The 19,002-nt window shown below is 50.6% G+C and overlaps 1 protein-coding gene across 3 annotated transcripts in view; it reads left to right on the forward strand.

The window, feature by feature from the left end:
- The window catches only part of LOC143981548 (cell adhesion molecule CEACAM1-like), a 93,050-nt gene that overhangs the window by 45,737 nt on the left and 28,311 nt on the right, over window positions 1-19,002 (forward strand). For all 3 annotated transcript variants that reach the window (XM_077479491.1, XM_077479489.1, XM_077479490.1), the window contains exon 3: window positions 18,436-18,762. In XM_077479491.1, the coding sequence (XP_077335617.1) occupies window positions 18,436-18,762 (327 nt within the window). The remainder of the gene's footprint in view (window positions 1-18,435; window positions 18,763-19,002) is intronic.

Genomic DNA, 19,002 nt, shown 5'->3' on the forward strand with positions numbered 1-19,002 from the left:
ATAAAACACTGACATCAGCACCGTGATATAGAGCACTGACACCTGCACCGTGATAGTGATCTGACACCAGAACCGTGATAGAGAGCACTGACATCAGCAGCGTGACATAAAGCACTGACACCAGCACCGTGATATACAACACTGACACCTGCACCGCGATAGTCATCTGACACCAGCACCGTGATAGAGAGCACTGACATCAGCAGCGTGATAGAGAGCACTGACATCAGCAGCGTGACATAAAGCACTGACACCAGCACGGTGATATACAACACTGACACGTGCACCGTGATAGAGTGATCTGACACCAGCACTGTGATAGAGAGCACTGACATCATCAGCGTGACATAAAGCACTGACACCAGCACCGTGATATACAGTACTGACACCTGCACCGTAAGCAGCCCCAGGAGGAAGTCAGCATAGCACAGGGATGGTGGGAGCCCCTCATAATGAGCATAGCACAGGGATGGTGGGAGCCCCTAATAATATGCACAGCAGAGGTTCAGCCCCAGGAGGAAGTCAGCACAGCACAGGGATGTTGGAAGCCCCTCATAATAAGCAGCCCCAGGAGGATGTCAGCATAGCACAGGGATGGTGGGAGCCCCTCATAATAAGCAGCCCCAGGAGGAAGTCAGCACAGCACAGGGATGGTGGGGGCCCCTCATAATGAGCATAGCACAGGGATGGTGGGAGCCCCTCATAATGAGCATAGCACAGGGATGGTGGGAGCCCCTCATAATATGCACAGCAGAGGTACAGCCCCAGGAGGAAGTCAGCACAGCACAGGGATGGTGGGAGGCCCTCATAATAAGCAGCCCCAGGAGGATGTCAGCATAGCACAGGGATGGTGGGAGCCCCTCATAATAAGCAGCCCCAGGAGGAAGTCAGCACAGCACAGGGATGGTGGGAGCCCCTCATAATAAGAAGCCCCAGTAGAAATATGACACCGCTCAACCTCTTCAAACAGGAGGGTACGGGCATATAGTACGGTGTGCTTTTTTTGTACAAGTAAGTGAGCCAAATGAAGAAAGAAGGTCTCTGTGCTCGATTAAAAAAAATGTTTATAGACATATACATGGTCTACTGGTCACATGTGTTGAATTCCTCCGAGATCCATGCCTCATTCATTTTTAGAAATGTGAGGTAGTTAACACTGTCGTGAGCTAGGCGAGTACGCTTATCGGTCAGGATCCCCCCTGCTGCACTGAACGTCCTTTCGGACAGGACACTGGACGAGGGGCAAGCCAACAGTTCGATTGCAAATTGGGCCAGCTCTGGCCAGAGGTCAAGCCTGCCCACCCAGTAGTCCAGGGGTTCATCACTTCTCAGAGCGTCCATATCGGCCGTTAACCCGATGTAGTCAGACACCTGACGGTCTAGGCGTTCCCTGATGTTGGATCCGGATGACACCTATCGATGGGTCGGCTGAAAGAATGACCTCATATCCGAAGTCACCAACACATCTTCAAACCGGCCTCTTCTTGCAGGCGCTGTTGGATTGGTACCCGCAACTCCTTCTCTGGGAGTGGGAATTGCTCCTCTGCCAGCGCACGCAAAAGCAGAATGCAGCATTTCTCAAAGCAAGGCTTGGAAGTGCTCCGATCTGACAGCCCTCTGTAACGGTGGTAACATTTCCACCATTTTGTGTTTGTAACGGGGTCTAAGTACGTTGCCACCCAGTACTGGTCCTTGACCCTTATGCTTTTTATACGGGGGTCCCTATTAAAACACTGGAGCATGAAGGCCCCCATTTGCACTAACCTGGAAGGGGTGTGGTGGCCTGGCTCCTGCTCATCATCCAGGATAATGTCGTCCTCTTCATTCTCCTATCGCTCTTCTGAAATGGGCCGAGATTTTCCTTGACTGCCGCAAGATGTCCTGGACCCCAGGGTATTTGACAACGAATCACTGCACGACCAAGTTTAAGACGTGTGCCATGCATGGCACGTGCGTTATTTTTGCCCTGTTTCAATGCGCTAAGCAGATTGGCACCGTTGTCACACACCACTTTACCAACTGTCAAATTGAGCGGTGTTAGCCACTGATCTGCCTGTGAACGCAAAGCTGAAAGGAGTGCCGCTCTTGGCTTTCAGGCACAACAGACGCAGCACGGCATGGCAACGTCTCACCTGGCATGTCGAATAGGTTCTGGGGAGCTTGGGCGGCACAGCGGAAGAGACGCTAGCAGCGGAAAAGGAGGAGTCAGCCGAGGAGGAGAGGGAGGAGGATGGAGTAGGAGGAGAAGAAGAGCCAGGCCTGCATGCAATCCGTGGCGGTAAAACCAAATCTACACAGGTGCCACGGGTTACATGCTTGACAGCCATCAGAAGGTTCACCCAGTGGCCAGTAGAAGTCATATACCTTCCCTGCCCATGTTTGCTAGACCACGTGTCTGTGGTCAGATGTATCTTGGCACCGACACTGTGTGCCAGAGATACATTCACTTGCCGCTGAACATGGCCATATAGCTCTGGGTTGCCCTTCTCTGAGAAATACTTCCTTCCTGGGACCTTCCATTGTGGTGTTCCAATGGCCACAAATTTTCGCAAGGCCTCCGAGTCCACCAGTTTATATGGCAGTAGTTGGCGGGCTATCAGTTCTGACAAGCCAGCCGTCAACCGTTGGGCAAGAGGGTTATCCGGCATCATCATTTTTTTACGCTCGGACATAAGGCCCATGGAAGCCTGCCTTTTTGCCGAAAAACATGAGCTTGGCGTGATGGAAGGTGGAGTGGAGGATAATTGTGAGGAGAGAGGAGAAGGAGAAGTAGAAGACGAGGCTGGACGGTGAGAGCCTGGAGTGTGGCTTTGTGTGTTCCGTTGCTCTCACTGGGCTCGGTGATGGCAGCTCATGTGCCTTCTTAACCACTTCAGGACCGCCGTATTGCCATTGTACGTCAGCACAATGGCACAGGCAGGCAGAATCACGTACATCTACGTGATTGCCTTCCAGCGGGTGGGGGGTCCCATCGGACCCCCTCCCGCTGGTTACGGCGGTCCGATTCGGTGCAGGAGTGCTCCGTGATGAGGGGATGGCCGTTCGTTTTCGGCCACCCCCTCTGGATCGCTCCTGGCCAATGAGAAGCTTCCTCCCCTGTGTATTGTTTACACAGGAAGGAGGAAGTGATGTCATTCTCCTCTGGGCGGTCTTTTTGACCGGACTACGAGGAGAAGAGTAAAAGTAAGTCTGCACGAACACTACACTGACATGTAGGTACACACAGGCACACAAACCCCCCCCGATCCCCCCCCGATCGCCCCCCGATCCCCCCCCCGCCCCCCCTCCCCCCCCAGTCACAGTGTCACTGATTGCATTGATCATTTCTTTACTGATCAATGCATTCAGTGTCAGTTGTGACAGTAAAAACTGTCAGGACAGTTAGTGTTAGGTCCAGGGTAGCCCCCTATCACCCCCCAATAAAGATTTAACCCCCTGATTGCCCCTAGAGTTAACCCTTTCACCCCCTTTTGCCAGTGTCACTAAGCGATCATTTTTCTGATCGCTGCATGTGTCGCTAGTGTCGCTAGGTAGCTAGTTATTTTTTTAGGTTCACCGCCAGGTTTTTATATCGCTAGGTACCCCGATATACTACCCAATAATGTTTTTAACCCCCTGATTGCCGCTAGTTAACCCTTTCACCCCCTTTTGCCAGTGTCACTAAGCGATCGTTTTTCTGATCGCTGCATTAGTGTCGCTACAGTCGCTAGGTAGCTAGTTATTTTTTTAGGTTCACCGCCAGGTTTTTATAGCGCTAGGTACCCCGATATACTACCCAATAATGTTTTTAACCCCCTGATTGCCGCTAGTTAACCCTTTCACCCCCTTTTGCCAGTGTCACTAAGCGATCATTTTTCTGATCGCTGCATGTGTCGCTAGGTAGCTAGTTATTTTTTTAGGTTCACCGCCAGGTTTTTATATCGCTAGGTACCCCGATATACTACCCAATAATGTTTTTAACCCCCTGATTGCCGCTAGTTAACCCTTTCACCCCCTTTTGCCAGTGTCACTAAGCGATCGTTTTTCTGATCGCTGCATTAGTGTCGCTACAGTCGCTAGGTAGCTAGTTATTTTTTTAGGTTCACCGCCAGGTTTTTATATCGCTAGGTACCCCGATATACTACCCAATAATGGTTTTAACCCCCTGATTTCCGCTAGTTAACCCTTTCACCCCCTTTTGCCAGTGTCACTAAGCGATAATTTTTCTGAACGCTGCATCAGTGTCGCTAGTGTCGCTAGGTAGCTAGTTAACTAGGCTCCCAAAAAGTCCCCCACATGTGGTATCCCCGTACTCGGGAGAAGCAGCAGAATTTATTTTGGGGTGTAATTTGACTTCTGCCCATAGCATGTGTGAGCAATATATCATTTAGTGACAACTTTGTGCAAAAAAAAAAAAGTTTGTAATATTCCCGCAACTTTTGGCAAAATATAAAATATTCCATGGACTCAACATGCCTCTCAGTAAATAGCTTGGGGTGTCTACTTTCCAAAATGGGGTCATTTGGGGGGGGTTTTGTGCTATTTTGGCATTTTATGGCCTTCGAAACTGTGATAGGTAGTGAGGAGTTAAATCAAAAATTTGCACCCTTAGAAATCCTGAAGGTGGTGATTGGTTTTCGGGGTGCCGTGCGCGACTAGACTCCCAAAAAGTCCCACACATGTGGTATCCCCGTACTCGGGAGAAGCAGCAGAATGTATTTTGGGGTGTCATTTCACATATAACCATGGCATGTGTGAGCAATATATCATTTAGTGACAACTTTTTGTAAAAAAAATTTTTTATTTTTTTTTTTGTCATTATTCAATCCCTTAGGACAAAAAAAATAAATATTCAATGGGCTCAACATACCCATCAGCAATTTCCTTGGGGTGTCTACTTTCCAAAATGGGGTCATTTGGGGGGGATTTGTACTGCCCTGCCATTTTAGCACCTCAAGAAATGAGATCGGCAGTCATAAATTAAAAGCTGTGTAAATTCCAGAAAATGTACTCTAGTTTGTAGACGCTATAACTTTTGCGCAAACCAAAAAATATACGCTTATTGACATTTTTTTTACTAAAGACATGTGGCTGAATAAATTTTGCCCTCAATGTATGACTAAAATTTAGTTTATTCGATTTTTCTTATAACAAAAAGAAGAAAATATCTTTTTTTTTCAAAATTTTCGCTCTTTTTTCATTTATATCGCAAAAAAAAAAAATCGCAGAGGCAATCAAATACCATCAAAAGAAAGCTCTATTTGTGGGAAGAAAAGGACGCAAATTTCGTTTGGGTGCAATATTGCATGACCGCGCAATTACCAGTTAAAGCAGCGCAGTGCGAAATTGCAAAAAGACCTCTGGTCCTTAAGGTGTTTATTGGTCCGGAACTGAAGTGGTTAAGGCAGTTGTCCCTAGGTGAGTGTTGGGCTTACCGCGACTAATGCGTTGACTGCAAACATTGCAGATGGCAACACTATTGTCAGCACCGGACATGTTAAAAAAAGCCCACCCACACCCGTGCTTTGCTCACCGATGAGTTGGGTAAACGCACTAAAAGGCGTCACGTTCTTGGCCAAAGGATCTTTTACGAACACGGCAATAAGTGCGGCCGTCTCCTTGCTCGCTCGGTCCAATCAGCCAAGCTCTCCCCCACTGTCCATAACCTGAGGCGCCCCTCGGGATCCTTACTTACCAAAAATGAAGACATTGCGAAAGAATTCGAGAATTTTTATACTAAACTGTATAACCTTCAGTCATCCCCCCCCCCTCACAGTCCTCTCAAGAGGCCCGTGATGCTATTATCGCAGACTTTCTTTCAACACACAGCCCTGCACCCATCTCCTCCCTGTGTGCCCAATCCCTGGAAGCACGATTCTCCCCCCTTGAGCTAGACACCGCGCTGAAGCAGATGAAGGTAGGCAAGAGCCCGGGGCCGGATGGGTTTTCCCTCCAATATTACAAGTCCTTTTTGGACACTCTCTCCCCTCACCTCCTACTCACATTTAATGCCTTAGCTGATCCGCAAGTACAGTCGGACCAGATGCTAAGGGCCCATATTACAGTAATACCCAAGGAGGGCAAGGACCCGCTCCTAGTGGCTAATTACAGGCCAATATCATTGTTAAACGTCGACATTAAAATCTATGCTAAGATCTTGGCCAATAGATTGCTCCCCCTGATCCCCAGTCTAATCCCCAATGATCAGGTGGGCTTTGTCCCGGGCAGGGAGGCCCGGGACAATACAATCCGTGCCCTGAACCTTCACCATTGGCTCACTTCTTCCAAAGCCTCCGGCTTTTTTCTTTCCCTAGACGCCGAGAAGGCGTTCGATAGAGTGGCCTGGGACTATATGCGTGCTGTTTTGGCAGCGGTTGGCTTAGGTGACCGCATGCTTGCATCTATCATGGCTTTGTATGCCGGCCCTACTGCGGCGGTGAGAGTCAACGGCCACCTATCGGACGCCTTCCCTATCAACAACGGCACCCGTCAGGGATGCCCCCTTTCCCCTCTGATATACATTCTCACTCTTGAGCCCCTTTTGAATAAGCTCAGAACAAACCCGGACATCAGGGGGGTCTTGGTAAAGGGGAGAGAGTTTAAGGTCTCGGCTTTTGCAGACGACATTCTGCTCTCTCTGTCCGCTCCGCGCATTTCTCTCCCTTCGTTGCTTCGTGACTTGGAGGCTTTTGGAAAGATTTCCAACCTTAAGATCAACTACTCCAAGTCCCAGGCCCTAAATATCACCCTGCCCTCCCAGGAAGTGGCCCACTGTCAAACCGCGTTCCCCTTCCACTGGGAACGTACTGCCATCTCGTACCTGGGCATTAAAATTCCCCACCACCTCTCGAACCTCTTTTCCCTTAACTTCCACGCGACTTTGACCCACACCCAAACTTACCTTAAGGAATGGAATCACCTTAATGTGTCCTGGTTTGGACGAGCAGCCCTCCTTAAAATGATTGTCTTACCTCGTTTTCTATACCTGATTCAAACCATCCCTATGGCTTTGCCCGGCAGTTTCTTTTCTTCTTATCGGAGGGTTTGCTCGTCCTTTCTATGGAAAGATTCCCCCCCGAGGATCAAATACTCTAGACTCACTTTGCCCAAATCTAAAGGGGGGATTGCCCTCCCAGACTTGTACAGGTACTATGTAGCCTGTCATCTCACCAGGATAGCTGACTGGAACATCCACTCCCGTGAAAAGCTGTGGGTGTCTCTAGAAAACGCCTTCTCCCCTGCCCCCATCCACCTCCTTCCCTGGCTGCTCCCGAAACAATGGCCCCCGTCCCTGGCCTCTCACCCTTTCATCTACACTTCCTTGATGTTAGTCAGGAAGACTTCCACCTCCGTTTCCATTGCTCCTTCCCCGGGCCCCCTGACCACACTGCGTTGCAATCCTGACTTTCCTCCTGGGAACTCGCCCAATTTTCTCTCGCAGGAATGGCCCTTTGAGGATGTTCTAGCCACACACTTTTTCCCAGGGGGCAGGATCGCCTCCCTGGATGCTCTTCGTAGCCTCTCGAATTCCTCCTCCTTCTTGTTCTGGACGTACCGACAGATTCGCCATTTCCTCTCCACGCAGGCTCCCCTGGAGGATTGGATGAGACCTCTTACCCCATTTGAGGACCTATGCAACCGCAAGACACCCCAAAAACACCTTGTCTCTTTCCTGTACGCCCTTGTCTCAGACCCGGGTGTCCTGGCCCCATCCCCCTCGCAATCCTCTTGGAACAGGGATCTGCCGACCCCTTTAACCCCGACGGATTGGACTAGGGTCCATGAATATGCTCATGGGGGTTCCCTCAATGTTGCCATCCAAGAGAACGGGTATAAAATTCTAACTAGATGGTATAGGACTCCATCCCGCCTTCACAAATTCTCCCCTACTGTACCGAATGTCTGCTGGAGATGCAATGCTGATGTTGGGACCATGCTTCACATTTGGTGGGCATGCCCGGTTATCCAGCCTTTCTGGAGGGACGTCCACAGACTCATCCTAGCAGTTACCACTTATAATCTCGACTTCACACCGGCACAATTTCTCCTGCACCACACGTCCCTCTCTCGGAAAACCTATTTCAAATCCCTGGCTATGCACATGGTCAACGCCGCAAGGTTGTGTGTGCCTAGACATTGGCGGACCACCCACACCCCAACCCTGGGCGAGTGGTTTGCGTCCATCAACAGGATTGCTGGCATGGAAGAATTGATCCACATTTCCCAAGAGAGACTGGAAAAATACTCCTCCACGTGGGCCTGCTGGTCTCACTTCACGACCACCTCTGAGTTTAAACACCACGTTCCCCCCGACTGAGAGTCGATCCCATCCTGGTTTCCTGCCGCTCACCCCCTCTACCCCTTGGGGCTCCGATGCGGGGGGCCACACCACGTCCCCCCTTCTCTTTCTGCCTTCTTTTTCTTCTTCCCTTTTTTTTTTTTTTTCTTCTCTCTCCCCTCGTTTCCTTTTTCTTTTGCTTTTTCTCTCCCCCCCCCTTTTTTTTTTTTCCCCCTTTTCCCTCCTGTCCTTGCTTCCCCCCCTTTCCCCCCTGTCCTTGCTTCCCCCCCTTTCCCCCCCTTCCCCCCCCCCCTGTAGGCGCATCTGTTGCATGGTTTTCCGATGCCCTGCTTTGCCCTACTCCTTTGCTCGGACCTCGACTCTAGGCTGACTCGGGTGGGCGCTGGTAGCCGCCCGAGCCACCCTCCCCCCCCCCCCCCCCCATTGAGAGTCTAATATAGTTAGACTCAGCGTATATACCGATATAGTTGTTGGAACAGTTCTCCTTTTGCTCTTTTGCCTGGTATCCTTAGGAGGTCCCTCCTGGTCCCTCCTTTGAAATGCTCTTTTTCCTTTTGCTGATTGTCTAAATGCCCGATACCTGTATATTTGTGTCGAACTGTTCCTGTTATTGTCTGCAATCTTTAATAAAATCTTTATGGAAAAAAAAATAAAATAAAAATAAAAAGCCCACACTGTGGAGCCATGTGTCGGCGTCCTGGGAGCGCCAGATGTGACCGTACATGGTCAATGACTCGTTCCTGATACATTAGCAGTCTGCTTTGTCCCTCCTGTGCAATGTAAGTTATTCCTGCTTTTCCTCCCTATCTGCTGGTCCATATCTCTCTCTGAACTCCCCTCCTCTTCCTCTCTTGTGGGCACCCACGTGACATCACTAGACACATCATCATCGATGTCACCTTCCCCACCGCTATAAGTAGAGATCTCGGAGTAGGCAGCAACACCAGGGACCAACCTCCTCCTTGGGCTGATCTGGGTACTGTCGTCAGACTGCTGAGTGGCGGTTGTTGCTACCTCCTCTTCCTGATCCAATACCAAGAGTGGCTGCGCATCAGAAATGTCTTGATATGGATCGGAAAATAATTCCTGTGACTCAAGCGGAAGGTATGTGGTGGTGGTGGTGTTGTTGGTGGTAGTGTATTTGGGGGTGCACATAGCAGAGAGTGAAGAAGAGGGTGCAGATCGAGAGGATGAGGAGGGTGCAGAAGAGTAAGGCTGAGTGAGCCACTCAACCAAGTCTGGTGCGTCCTTTGACGTAATCGCACGCACCTTCTGCAATTTCCCACTTTGGCTCAAGCCTGTTGCTCCTGCCCTACCCCTACCAACCCTGCGGAAGGGCCTGCCTCTTCCTCTGCCTGTCATTTTTTAAATGACCCTGTGACAAAACTCTCAGTCCCTATAGTGATAAAGAACTGCTGCAGAACAGGGCAGCAGTCAGCAGTAGTGCACCTCAACCCTATATATTGTGGACCTATACCAGTCCTTAAGGATTAGCAGACCGTACCTCACTCAACCCTATATACTCTAGTACGCTATACCTTACCAGTCCTTAGAAGGACCTTTGTGGAACTAGTAGGTTGTGATTAGCAGACTGTACCTCACTCAACCCTATATACTCTAGAACGCTATACCTTACCAGTCCTTAGAAGGACCTTTGTGGAACTAGTAGGTTGTGATTAGCAGACTGTACCTCAGTCCCTATACTCATAAAGGACTACTGCAGCAGAAGGGCAGCAGTCAAGTATAATATTCTTTCTATATTTGGAAGAAAGAATATTATACGTGTACAACCCTATTACCATACCAGTCCTGAAAAGGACCTTTGTGGACCTAATAGTAACAGATAATGATTAAACTGACTGTCCCTCACTGCCACGCACAGCTTCCTGTCTGTCCCTATTTAAACTGACAAAACACAGGCTGCTGCAACAATAACTTGAATAGCACTCAAAACTATAACCTGTACTACTACACCATACCAGTCCTGAAAACAACCTTTGTGGACCTAATAGTAACAGCTAATGATTAAATTGACTGTCCCTCTCTGCAACACACAGCGCTCTGTCTGTCCCTATCTGCACTGAGAAAAGACAATCTGCGGCAACAATGACTTGAATAGCAGTACCTCAAACCTATCTCCTGAACTACACCTATACCATACCAGTCCTTGAAAGGACTTTTGTGGACCTAATAGCTAGCTATTTGGGTCACTGCAGTCTCTCCCTGCTCCACACAGCAACCTCTCCCTATAGTGACAGTAGAAAGAATGTAAAATGGCCGCCGGATCGGGTCTATTTATAAGTTAGGGGGAATGTCCAAGTGTCCATGTGCTGTAACGTCTCAATTGGCTGTCCTGTACCACATGATGGATGTGTCATCATAGGTCAAAGTTTTTTTACACAGTAAACACGTAAGTCTGCCAGGCGAACAGCGGCAATAGTCCGCTGATCGGGCGGACCGCGAACAGCCAAAATTCGCCACGAACCGACCGCCGGGCGAACAGTTCAGCCATCCCTACTCAAGAGTGTGGCAGTCCAGAGTCTATTCCTGTTCATACCCTTGAGTAGGCATTCCATGTAGCTGTGCTCACGGATTGCTCGATCCACCATGCTGTGAACCCAATGCTATGCTCCATATCCAGGCGAGGCAGGCGATCCCGTGTCGCTCCCCCTCTGGTGCCAACTCCCGGAACCTGTCCCACTGAAAATGAGACAGAGCGTCAGCCAATGTGTTTTGTACCCCGATGGTCCCACGTATCTCCTCCTGCATTCCATCCTTACCGAACTGATCACAATCCCCAAGAATGTGATGCACTCCGTGGGCCCCTCTGTCTTTCCCGGAGCCAAAGGGACACCGAAGCGCTCCACCAAATGTTGCAACATTCCTAACAGAACCGAGCAGGCATTGGTGCCCGCCGGGCCAACACATAAGAAGTCATCCAGGTAGTGAATGACCGAGTTGATGCCCGACACATCCTGGACAGCCCACTCCATGAAGGAGCTGAACTTCTCAAAAAAGGCACACAAAATCGAGCCACCCATCAGAAGGCAGCGGTCTACGTAAAACCCCCCTTCCCAGGTGCATCCCAGCAGCTGAAGGCTGTCTGGGTGGACCGGAAAAAGTCAGAAAGCCTATTCAATGTCAGATTTAGCAATCAATGTCCCCCAGCCAAAACGCCGGACCCAAGCAACTGCCACATCGAATGAAGTGTACGTCACCGCAAATTCTTGCGGAGCAATAGCATTGTTAACAGATCCCCCTTTTGGGAACAACAGCAGAGTGGAGAGTGGAGAAACCACCAAGTCTGGAAATGGCGCCTTCTGATAGGGGGTGGCCATACGTCCCAATGCGTCTTCTTTACCCAATTTTTCCATAACCACTGCCGAATACAGCAGGGCGGACTTCAAATTTTTGGCCATGGGTGGGACTGAGGTCAATGAACAAGGAATCTTAAAACCCAAAGTAAAGCCAGACTCCAACAACTGCTCTACCCCAACAACTACGCTACCGCCCGGTCGGGGTATCTACTGAGAAAAGGCAACATCCTTTCCACCCACACCAGAGTCATCCCTCCTATTCGTAGAATCTCCGGGATGTCCTTTTCCCCTCTTGAAGCACTTGGAAAGTGCGTGCGATCCCCCGCAGCTGGAACACGTGTGCTTGAATCAACAGTTTGCTCCAAACCTACACGTGCCCTCATTAAACTGCCAGCAAATACCCCATCTTTTTTTGGTCGGTTGTCCTGAGGTTGCTGAACTCTGACCCCGCCTGAAAAAACTGGTTAGGGGCCCGCGCTGTCCGTCATCAGCTTTATCCACAGGCTAATGTCCTTGTGATCCCAGCGGAGAGACGATCAGACTGTCATTCATTGACGGAATTGCTCATCATACCTGAGCCATGACATACCCCCGCATGTCCTATGCGCTTCCCTAATGGCTGCGGAGTGCCAGCCGACGGTGCTGGGGCCTCGCTAACCACCAACCCCACACTAGGTGTTGTAGAGGGTGCCTGCGCCCTGCCCCCTGCACCGACCGGGGCTGAGACCGGCCCAGCCACATGCGTCCATGCCTGAGCCGGCCCACCCGCTCCACAGTGTTCAAATCTTTGTACCAGCTCCTTAAGCCCCAGTAACAGACCCCCCCAGGCCTCCCTGCCCCACCCGGGTGTCCTGCTCCCTGGCCATGTGGGGTTAACTCCAGCCCCCACGGCTCCGCCCCCCGCAGTCGTTGTCTCCTTGGAACTAACCTGGCCCAGCAAATCATGCAGTAAAGATGAAATTGAAAGGGAAGGATTGCACTCACTGGGCTGCCCAGGACCGGGCCCACCAGCCACCTCTTTTGGACCCAAGGCCATTGTCCATCCTTGGTCCTCGCCTCCATCCGACTCTGATAACTCCCCTTCTGACCACGCGCTGTCAACAGCCGACTGCGCTTCCGACATGTGAGTCCCGGGCCTGCTCCATTGGGCAAAGGTCTGTGGTGCTGTCCCCAAGATTCCCTGTTCCCCTTCCCGCAAGCTCTGCTCCCTCAGGTCGGCAAAGGACTCCTGTGCCTCCTGTCTGCCTCGGCTCCTCATCTCCAACCCTGCTTTGTCACCTCCAGCCTCCTGGCCTCTCCCTTTCCCCCTCTGGGCTCCCTGAGACTGGTGGCCATGCTGAAAGGCCGGTCCCCCACCCGCCGGTCGTCAATCCCTTGCTGTCTGGACTGGCTGCTGCCTACAACCCCCCTGCACCCGCCATGCATCCCATACAGTGCTGCCTTGTGGGGGGCGCCGAGCCATGTGACAATCCGGGGTCCCTCCTGCTATCCCCTGGCCTCTCCTCCTGGTCCCACTTCTCACTGCATACCTGCTCCTCACATTGCCCGCCAATATGGAGGTTGGTGTCTCAGGATGGGGTGTCACCTGCTGCGCTCTGAGGCCCCCCTGGCCAGCATCTGGGCTAAACCACTCAGGCGGCCTAGATCACCGCACCCGAGGTGTCACCGCCGCTCCCCCGCTGACTGCCGGACTGTGCTCTGCTGCAATGGCTACAATCTGCTCCCTGAGCCACTCGATGCCTTGGCTAGCTACCGCCGACCGGAGTTGGGCCATCAAGCCCTCCAATGCCACCATTTTGCCGGGGGGATGCAGAGCAGTGAGGGCACAGCGTGTGATCACTTCCTCCTCCACTCTGAGAATGCGTTACATCCCCCTCGGCTTCCTGCTCTTCCGCCGTCGCCCCGCTCCTAGCTCCACCTACTGTTCCTTTAAAGTGCCAACCTCAATAACCCTTAAGACGGCGAGTGTGCGGTCCAGCACATGTCATGCCATCCCTGCACCCATTGCCTGCTGCTGCTAGCTACAGGACTCACTATAACACAAACTCACTGTTTTATAAGGAAATATTAGAATAGATTTACTAAAGAATATTAAGCATAAACACAAGAATTTTACTAGAACAGTTCTAAACAGTGGTTACAATAACTGCACCACTACACAAACATGATGCAGAAATGCAATGAATATTCACAAATTCTTCAGTATAAAAGGTTTATTTGGCTAACGCCGCGTACACACGATCAGACTATCTGGCAGACTTAGTCTGGCGAACAAACCGCCGGAAAGTCAGCCGACCAGCCCACATACAACCGGACTTTTCAGGTAGACCTAGCGGGAGTCCACCATACTTTTGAAATGAACAGACTTGCCCACACATGGAGGAAAGTCAGTTCATTTTGAACGCGGTTCCTGGTAGCCGGGTCTAGTGAACGAAGTCCATGTCGCCGCTTTCGGTGGCGAGATTGACACTTGCTGGCCCCATCACCTGTTATGGACTTAAAGGGGTAGCCCTACGCCGAAAAAACGGCGTGGGGGTCCCCCAATGTCCATATCAGACCCTTATCTGAGCACATAACCCGGCCAGTCAGTAAAGGGGGTGGGGATGAGCGCCCCCCACCCCAAAGCACCTTGTCCCCATGTTGATGAGGAGAACCTGGCCGTTGGTTGTCGGGGTCTGCGGGTGGGGGGCTTATCGGAATCTGGGATCCCCTTTAATAAGGGGGGCCCAGATACCCGCCCCCCACCCTATGTGAATGAGTATCGGGGTACCATGTACCCCTACCCATTCACCTGTGAAAAAAAAGTTTAAACAAAAACCACAACACATGTTTTTAAAATAATTTATTGCACAGCTCCGGTGGTCTTCCGTCTTGGGGGGTCTTCTCTCCGGACTCCTCCACTATCTTCTGCTCTTTTACTAAGTCTGGCGGACTAGCACACAGATGGCCGGATTGAGTCAAAACTTCTTTCTAAGTCTGCCGGACCTTTGGGGAAAAAAAGTCAGCCGGAGCCCACACACGGGCGCATTGTCCGGCGGACCAGAGTCCAAGTCCACCAGATAGTCAGATCGTGTGTACGCAGCATAATACCTGTAAGTGCGTCTCCAAGTTGGACCAATGCTCATAGTGACAATGCCTTGGCTCTGGGCACCTTCCCACTTCCAGCACGCTGCAATAAACACAGCACCACACAATACAATTTCTAGGGCGCTCCCCCTGCTTTATAATGTAGCCCTTTCTTATTGGGATTGACTGCAAGGCCTTACAATAAAGATGTAGTCTTTAGTCTTCTGTCTTCTGCTAGCTATTGGGTTGAAGAAATTGTAATCCAAAGGGTTTAACAAACAAAGAAAAGTGTAGACTGAGTATTGAAACTGTTCCTGTGTTGTAGCACAATTATAACTACCTCCGGGGTAGTTGTCTCCAAATCACACAGTATCACTTCTCAGTGGAGTATAGGCTTGAGGCCTGCTTGAACTTGTCTAATAATGTGAAACCTCCTCCACGGGACTACAGGTCCCAGCAACACTGTACTCTGAGTCTAAGTTTGTGAAAGTGCGTTAAGAATTATGGGCGGCAGCCCTCTCACCAAAACCAGGAAACCTCTGCTCTGGTTGTCTCAGTCTTGCTTCACACCAGCACCGTCATGCTGCTTCCGCTCCGCAATACGACTGGGACTCATAGGTGGTTCTGTCAGGTGTCTCTGGATCCTTCTCCGATCCGGTCACATCGTCTCTCCAGCACACAAGTGTAGGGTGTAGGGTAGAATCGCTGATTGTTCCACTCCGTGATTGCAGCAGGCCGCCCTCTCTGGAACACCTCCTCACAGACCCTCGCAGGCAGGCCACATGTCCAGAAAGACACAGAAAATGGCCACGCTGGGCCTTTTATATCCTACCCAGCATGCAGTTCATATTTAGGTGTCCGGTCCCTTTTGGGGTGCTGGGTGTTGAATTAGAGTGGCGGGTGGGGAGGAGTTTTTGCAGCACCTGATTAGAGCCATAGGCTCTAATAGGCTTCAAAATAGGTGAACTGCAAGCGCCATGCTTGACACTCAGTCTACCAAGGTGTGTTAGAAAAGTGAATTAATATTCACTTTCCTAACACTGAACCGCGTCTCCACCAATCAGGTGTGCGGGTCTGTTACCCATCACCTGATTGGCTGAAACGATAGGCGCAGCTATTGGATACCTATCAGGAGGAGAGGACGGGAGATGAGGATGGCAGGAGATGCATGGAGGACCCCGCTCATGGCCATCACCCGCTGCGCCACCAAGACAGGGTAAGTGGCGGGCAGACGGCGAGCGGGCGGTGGGGATTCACAGTGGCAGCAGTTGATGGCACACTGCCAGCATTTAATGGGCACACCTCCAGCATTTGATGTGCACAGTGGTGGCATTTGATGTGCACAGTGGCAGCATTTGATGTGCACAGTGGCAGCATTTGATGGGCACAGTGGCGGCATTTGATGGGCACAGTGGCGGCATTTGATGGGCACAGTGGCGGCATTTGATGGGCACAGTGGCGGCATTTGATGGGCACAATGGTGACATTTGATGGGCACAGTGGTGGCATTTGATTGGCACAGTGGTGACATTTGATGGTACAGTGGCTGCAATTGATGATTTTTTTTTCTGAATTTTTCAGCTTGCTTGCGCTCCCTGAAAATTTTGAGCACCAGCCGCCACTGGTTTATATGTGCATATATATATTTATTATATGTGTGTGTTTTTATATATTATAGTATATGTGTGTGTTTTATGTAAAATGCTGTTTCTCCGTAAAGTGATCCATGCTCAGATCGCTTTTCAGAGGCATTTGACAGCTGGTAGAGAGGCAATATGTTGCCTACTGACCACCTGTTTTTACCCCTTAAATGCATCATCACTGTGGTGCAACTGCATGCAATGCACACAGTTTCAGGGGGGTTGCAGTGCAGCCCCATTCACCTAGGGATGTACTTCAAGGGGACCCTGACTGGAAAAAGATTGTGAAACACCGACATAGAGGAACCCGTCTCTCCATTTTCCTCCTGCAGCCGCTGAATGCCTGTGGGTGGGAGAGGAGGAGAAGCGGGGGAAATGGAGAAATCGGCTCCTTTATATGCGGCCACCCACTTGGGACCGGGCCCCGGTGTTCTGCCATCGGGCTCAGAGAAAAGAGCCCTGTCCGGAGCTCGGGGGAGGGGCCCTCCATGGTTTCTTGCATCAGGCCCTGAAGGTTCTAGTTACACCACTGAAGGCTGTTATGGCCAATTATACTCCATAAGCAATGTGTGGATCCCGGTTATTTTAGAAAGAGGGTTAGGGGGATGGGAGTATTAAGGACATAACAGTATAATAGAGGGGCCATTTGGCCTACAGGGGTCAAGACACAACATACTATGAGATGAATACTTCCATATGTAGTCTGGTAATGGGCAGCTTCTCTCCTCCCCTCTGTCCTACTGTCCCCTCCTCCCACTCCCTGCAGCTCCTCCCTCTGCCCGCCCACATACTCATAGCCCCTCCCTCTTCTCGCCCACACACTCAAAGCTCCTCCCTCTACCCGCCCACACACTCACAGCTCCTCCCTCTGCCCGCCCACACACTCACAACTCCTCCCTCTGTGCACCCGCACACTCACAGCTCCTCCCTCTGCCCACCCACACACTCACAGCTCCTCCCTCTGCCCACCCACACACTCACAGCTCCTCCCTCTGCCCACCTACACATTTACAGCTCCTCCCTCTGCCCACCCACACACTCACAGCTCCTCCCTCTGCCCACCCACACACTCACAGCTCCTCCCTCTGTCCACCCACACACTCACAGCTCCTCCCTCTGCCCGCCCACACACTCACAGCTCTCTCCACTAGATCAGTCTGTGAACAGTGAACAGTCTGGGCAGGGCTCCAGTAGCCGGGACTAGAAGCAGAGCATCGGGAAATGCGGTCAGGAGGTTCTGTATCCCTCCACAGAGAGAAACAAGTCCCTTGTAATTAGGGCTGTTTCCATCCAGACAGTTACATGTATGTAAAGATATGTGACATTATAATACATGTTATGGATCCTAAATTCTGATTAAGCTTTTATGGGGGTGTTATAAGAATTTCTGAGGATGCCCTGGTGGCTGGTGTCCGGGTGACAGGCAGTCAGAAACCCAGGCAGAGGATGTAAAAGCTGGACTGTCTGGGTGAATCCCGGACAGGTGGCAACCCTAGCTGGGGCGACATTTGGTAAGGGATACCTCGCGATTCCAGTCCTGATCAGGTGAGGAAAAAAAGTGAATGCTGTGAGCCGGGTCTGTCTTTGATTTATAGTTAACCAGACCTATCAAGTTGTGGGGGCGGAGTCACAACCCATATGTATGATGTCATGATGCACCAGGAAAGTACATTTTATATACAACTCTATAGATCAGACCAAAATGAGGAGGAAAGAGGGACAGAGGGACATTGCTCCAAATCAGGGACAGTCCCTCAAAATGCGGGACAGTTGGGAGCGATGATAAAAGAGAAGAAATCCTCCAATCCCATCTACACAATCCTATACCTACAGAGGATCCAGAGGAAGGCCAAATAAAGGACGCTCCAATTTACTCCAGCAGGGGAAATGGGGGGAGGAATGATTGTCTATTCATTGATGATTTATTGGTAGAATAATGGAGAGTATAGGGGTGTCAGAGGAGATTCCTCAATGATCTGAGATGGGAAGAAAACAGAGGAATCCCAGGAAGACCCGGAGGACTCTGATAGATGGAATCTGAATATTTCTGGGATCCTCATAGAGGGATATATGTTATATGAGGGGGAGGGGAGTACACTGTGACCTGACTGGGATCTGTATTCTGTCTGTACAGGAAAAATCCAGGAAATATTCACCCGGCCGGGATCTGACCTTCTCCTCCCCATCAGACGTCATCTCACCCTCAACACTGAAGATAGATGGAGATGTGACTGGATTATCTGGCACTATCTGGAATCTCCTGGAGACTGGAAGAGAATAGCTTATCACAGGAATTGTGATCTGTCTGATCTCAGATATTTCCCCAATACAAGGATATCAGAGAATGGAAGTCTGATCATATCCAATGTGACTCCGGAGAATGACGGGATATACCGTGTGTATATAAAGAACTCTACAGGACGCCGTATACAGAGAGATGATTACATCGTCCATGTAGAAGGTAAGTCCAGATGAGATTGTACAGCGCTGTGTATGGGGGTCACATGACTGAAGACAATGGGTGTGATGTTAGTGGGGGATTTAGTGTTGGGGGAGGGGTGCACACAGACACAATCTATCTCCTCCAGTCTCCAGGAAGATGTCTGCACACCTGATTATAGGTAAGGATGGGGGAGGGCATGCTGTGTATATATTGGACCTGATCAATGGAAATGATTGTCTCTCTCAGTTCCAGTATCGG

Source organism: Lithobates pipiens, unplaced genomic scaffold (assembly GCF_037356315.1).
Source record: "Lithobates pipiens isolate NorthernLeopardFrog02 unplaced genomic scaffold, aLitPip1_a1.2 Scaffold_16, whole genome shotgun sequence".
Classification (NCBI taxonomy): domain Eukaryota; kingdom Metazoa; phylum Chordata; class Amphibia; order Anura; family Ranidae; genus Lithobates; species Lithobates pipiens.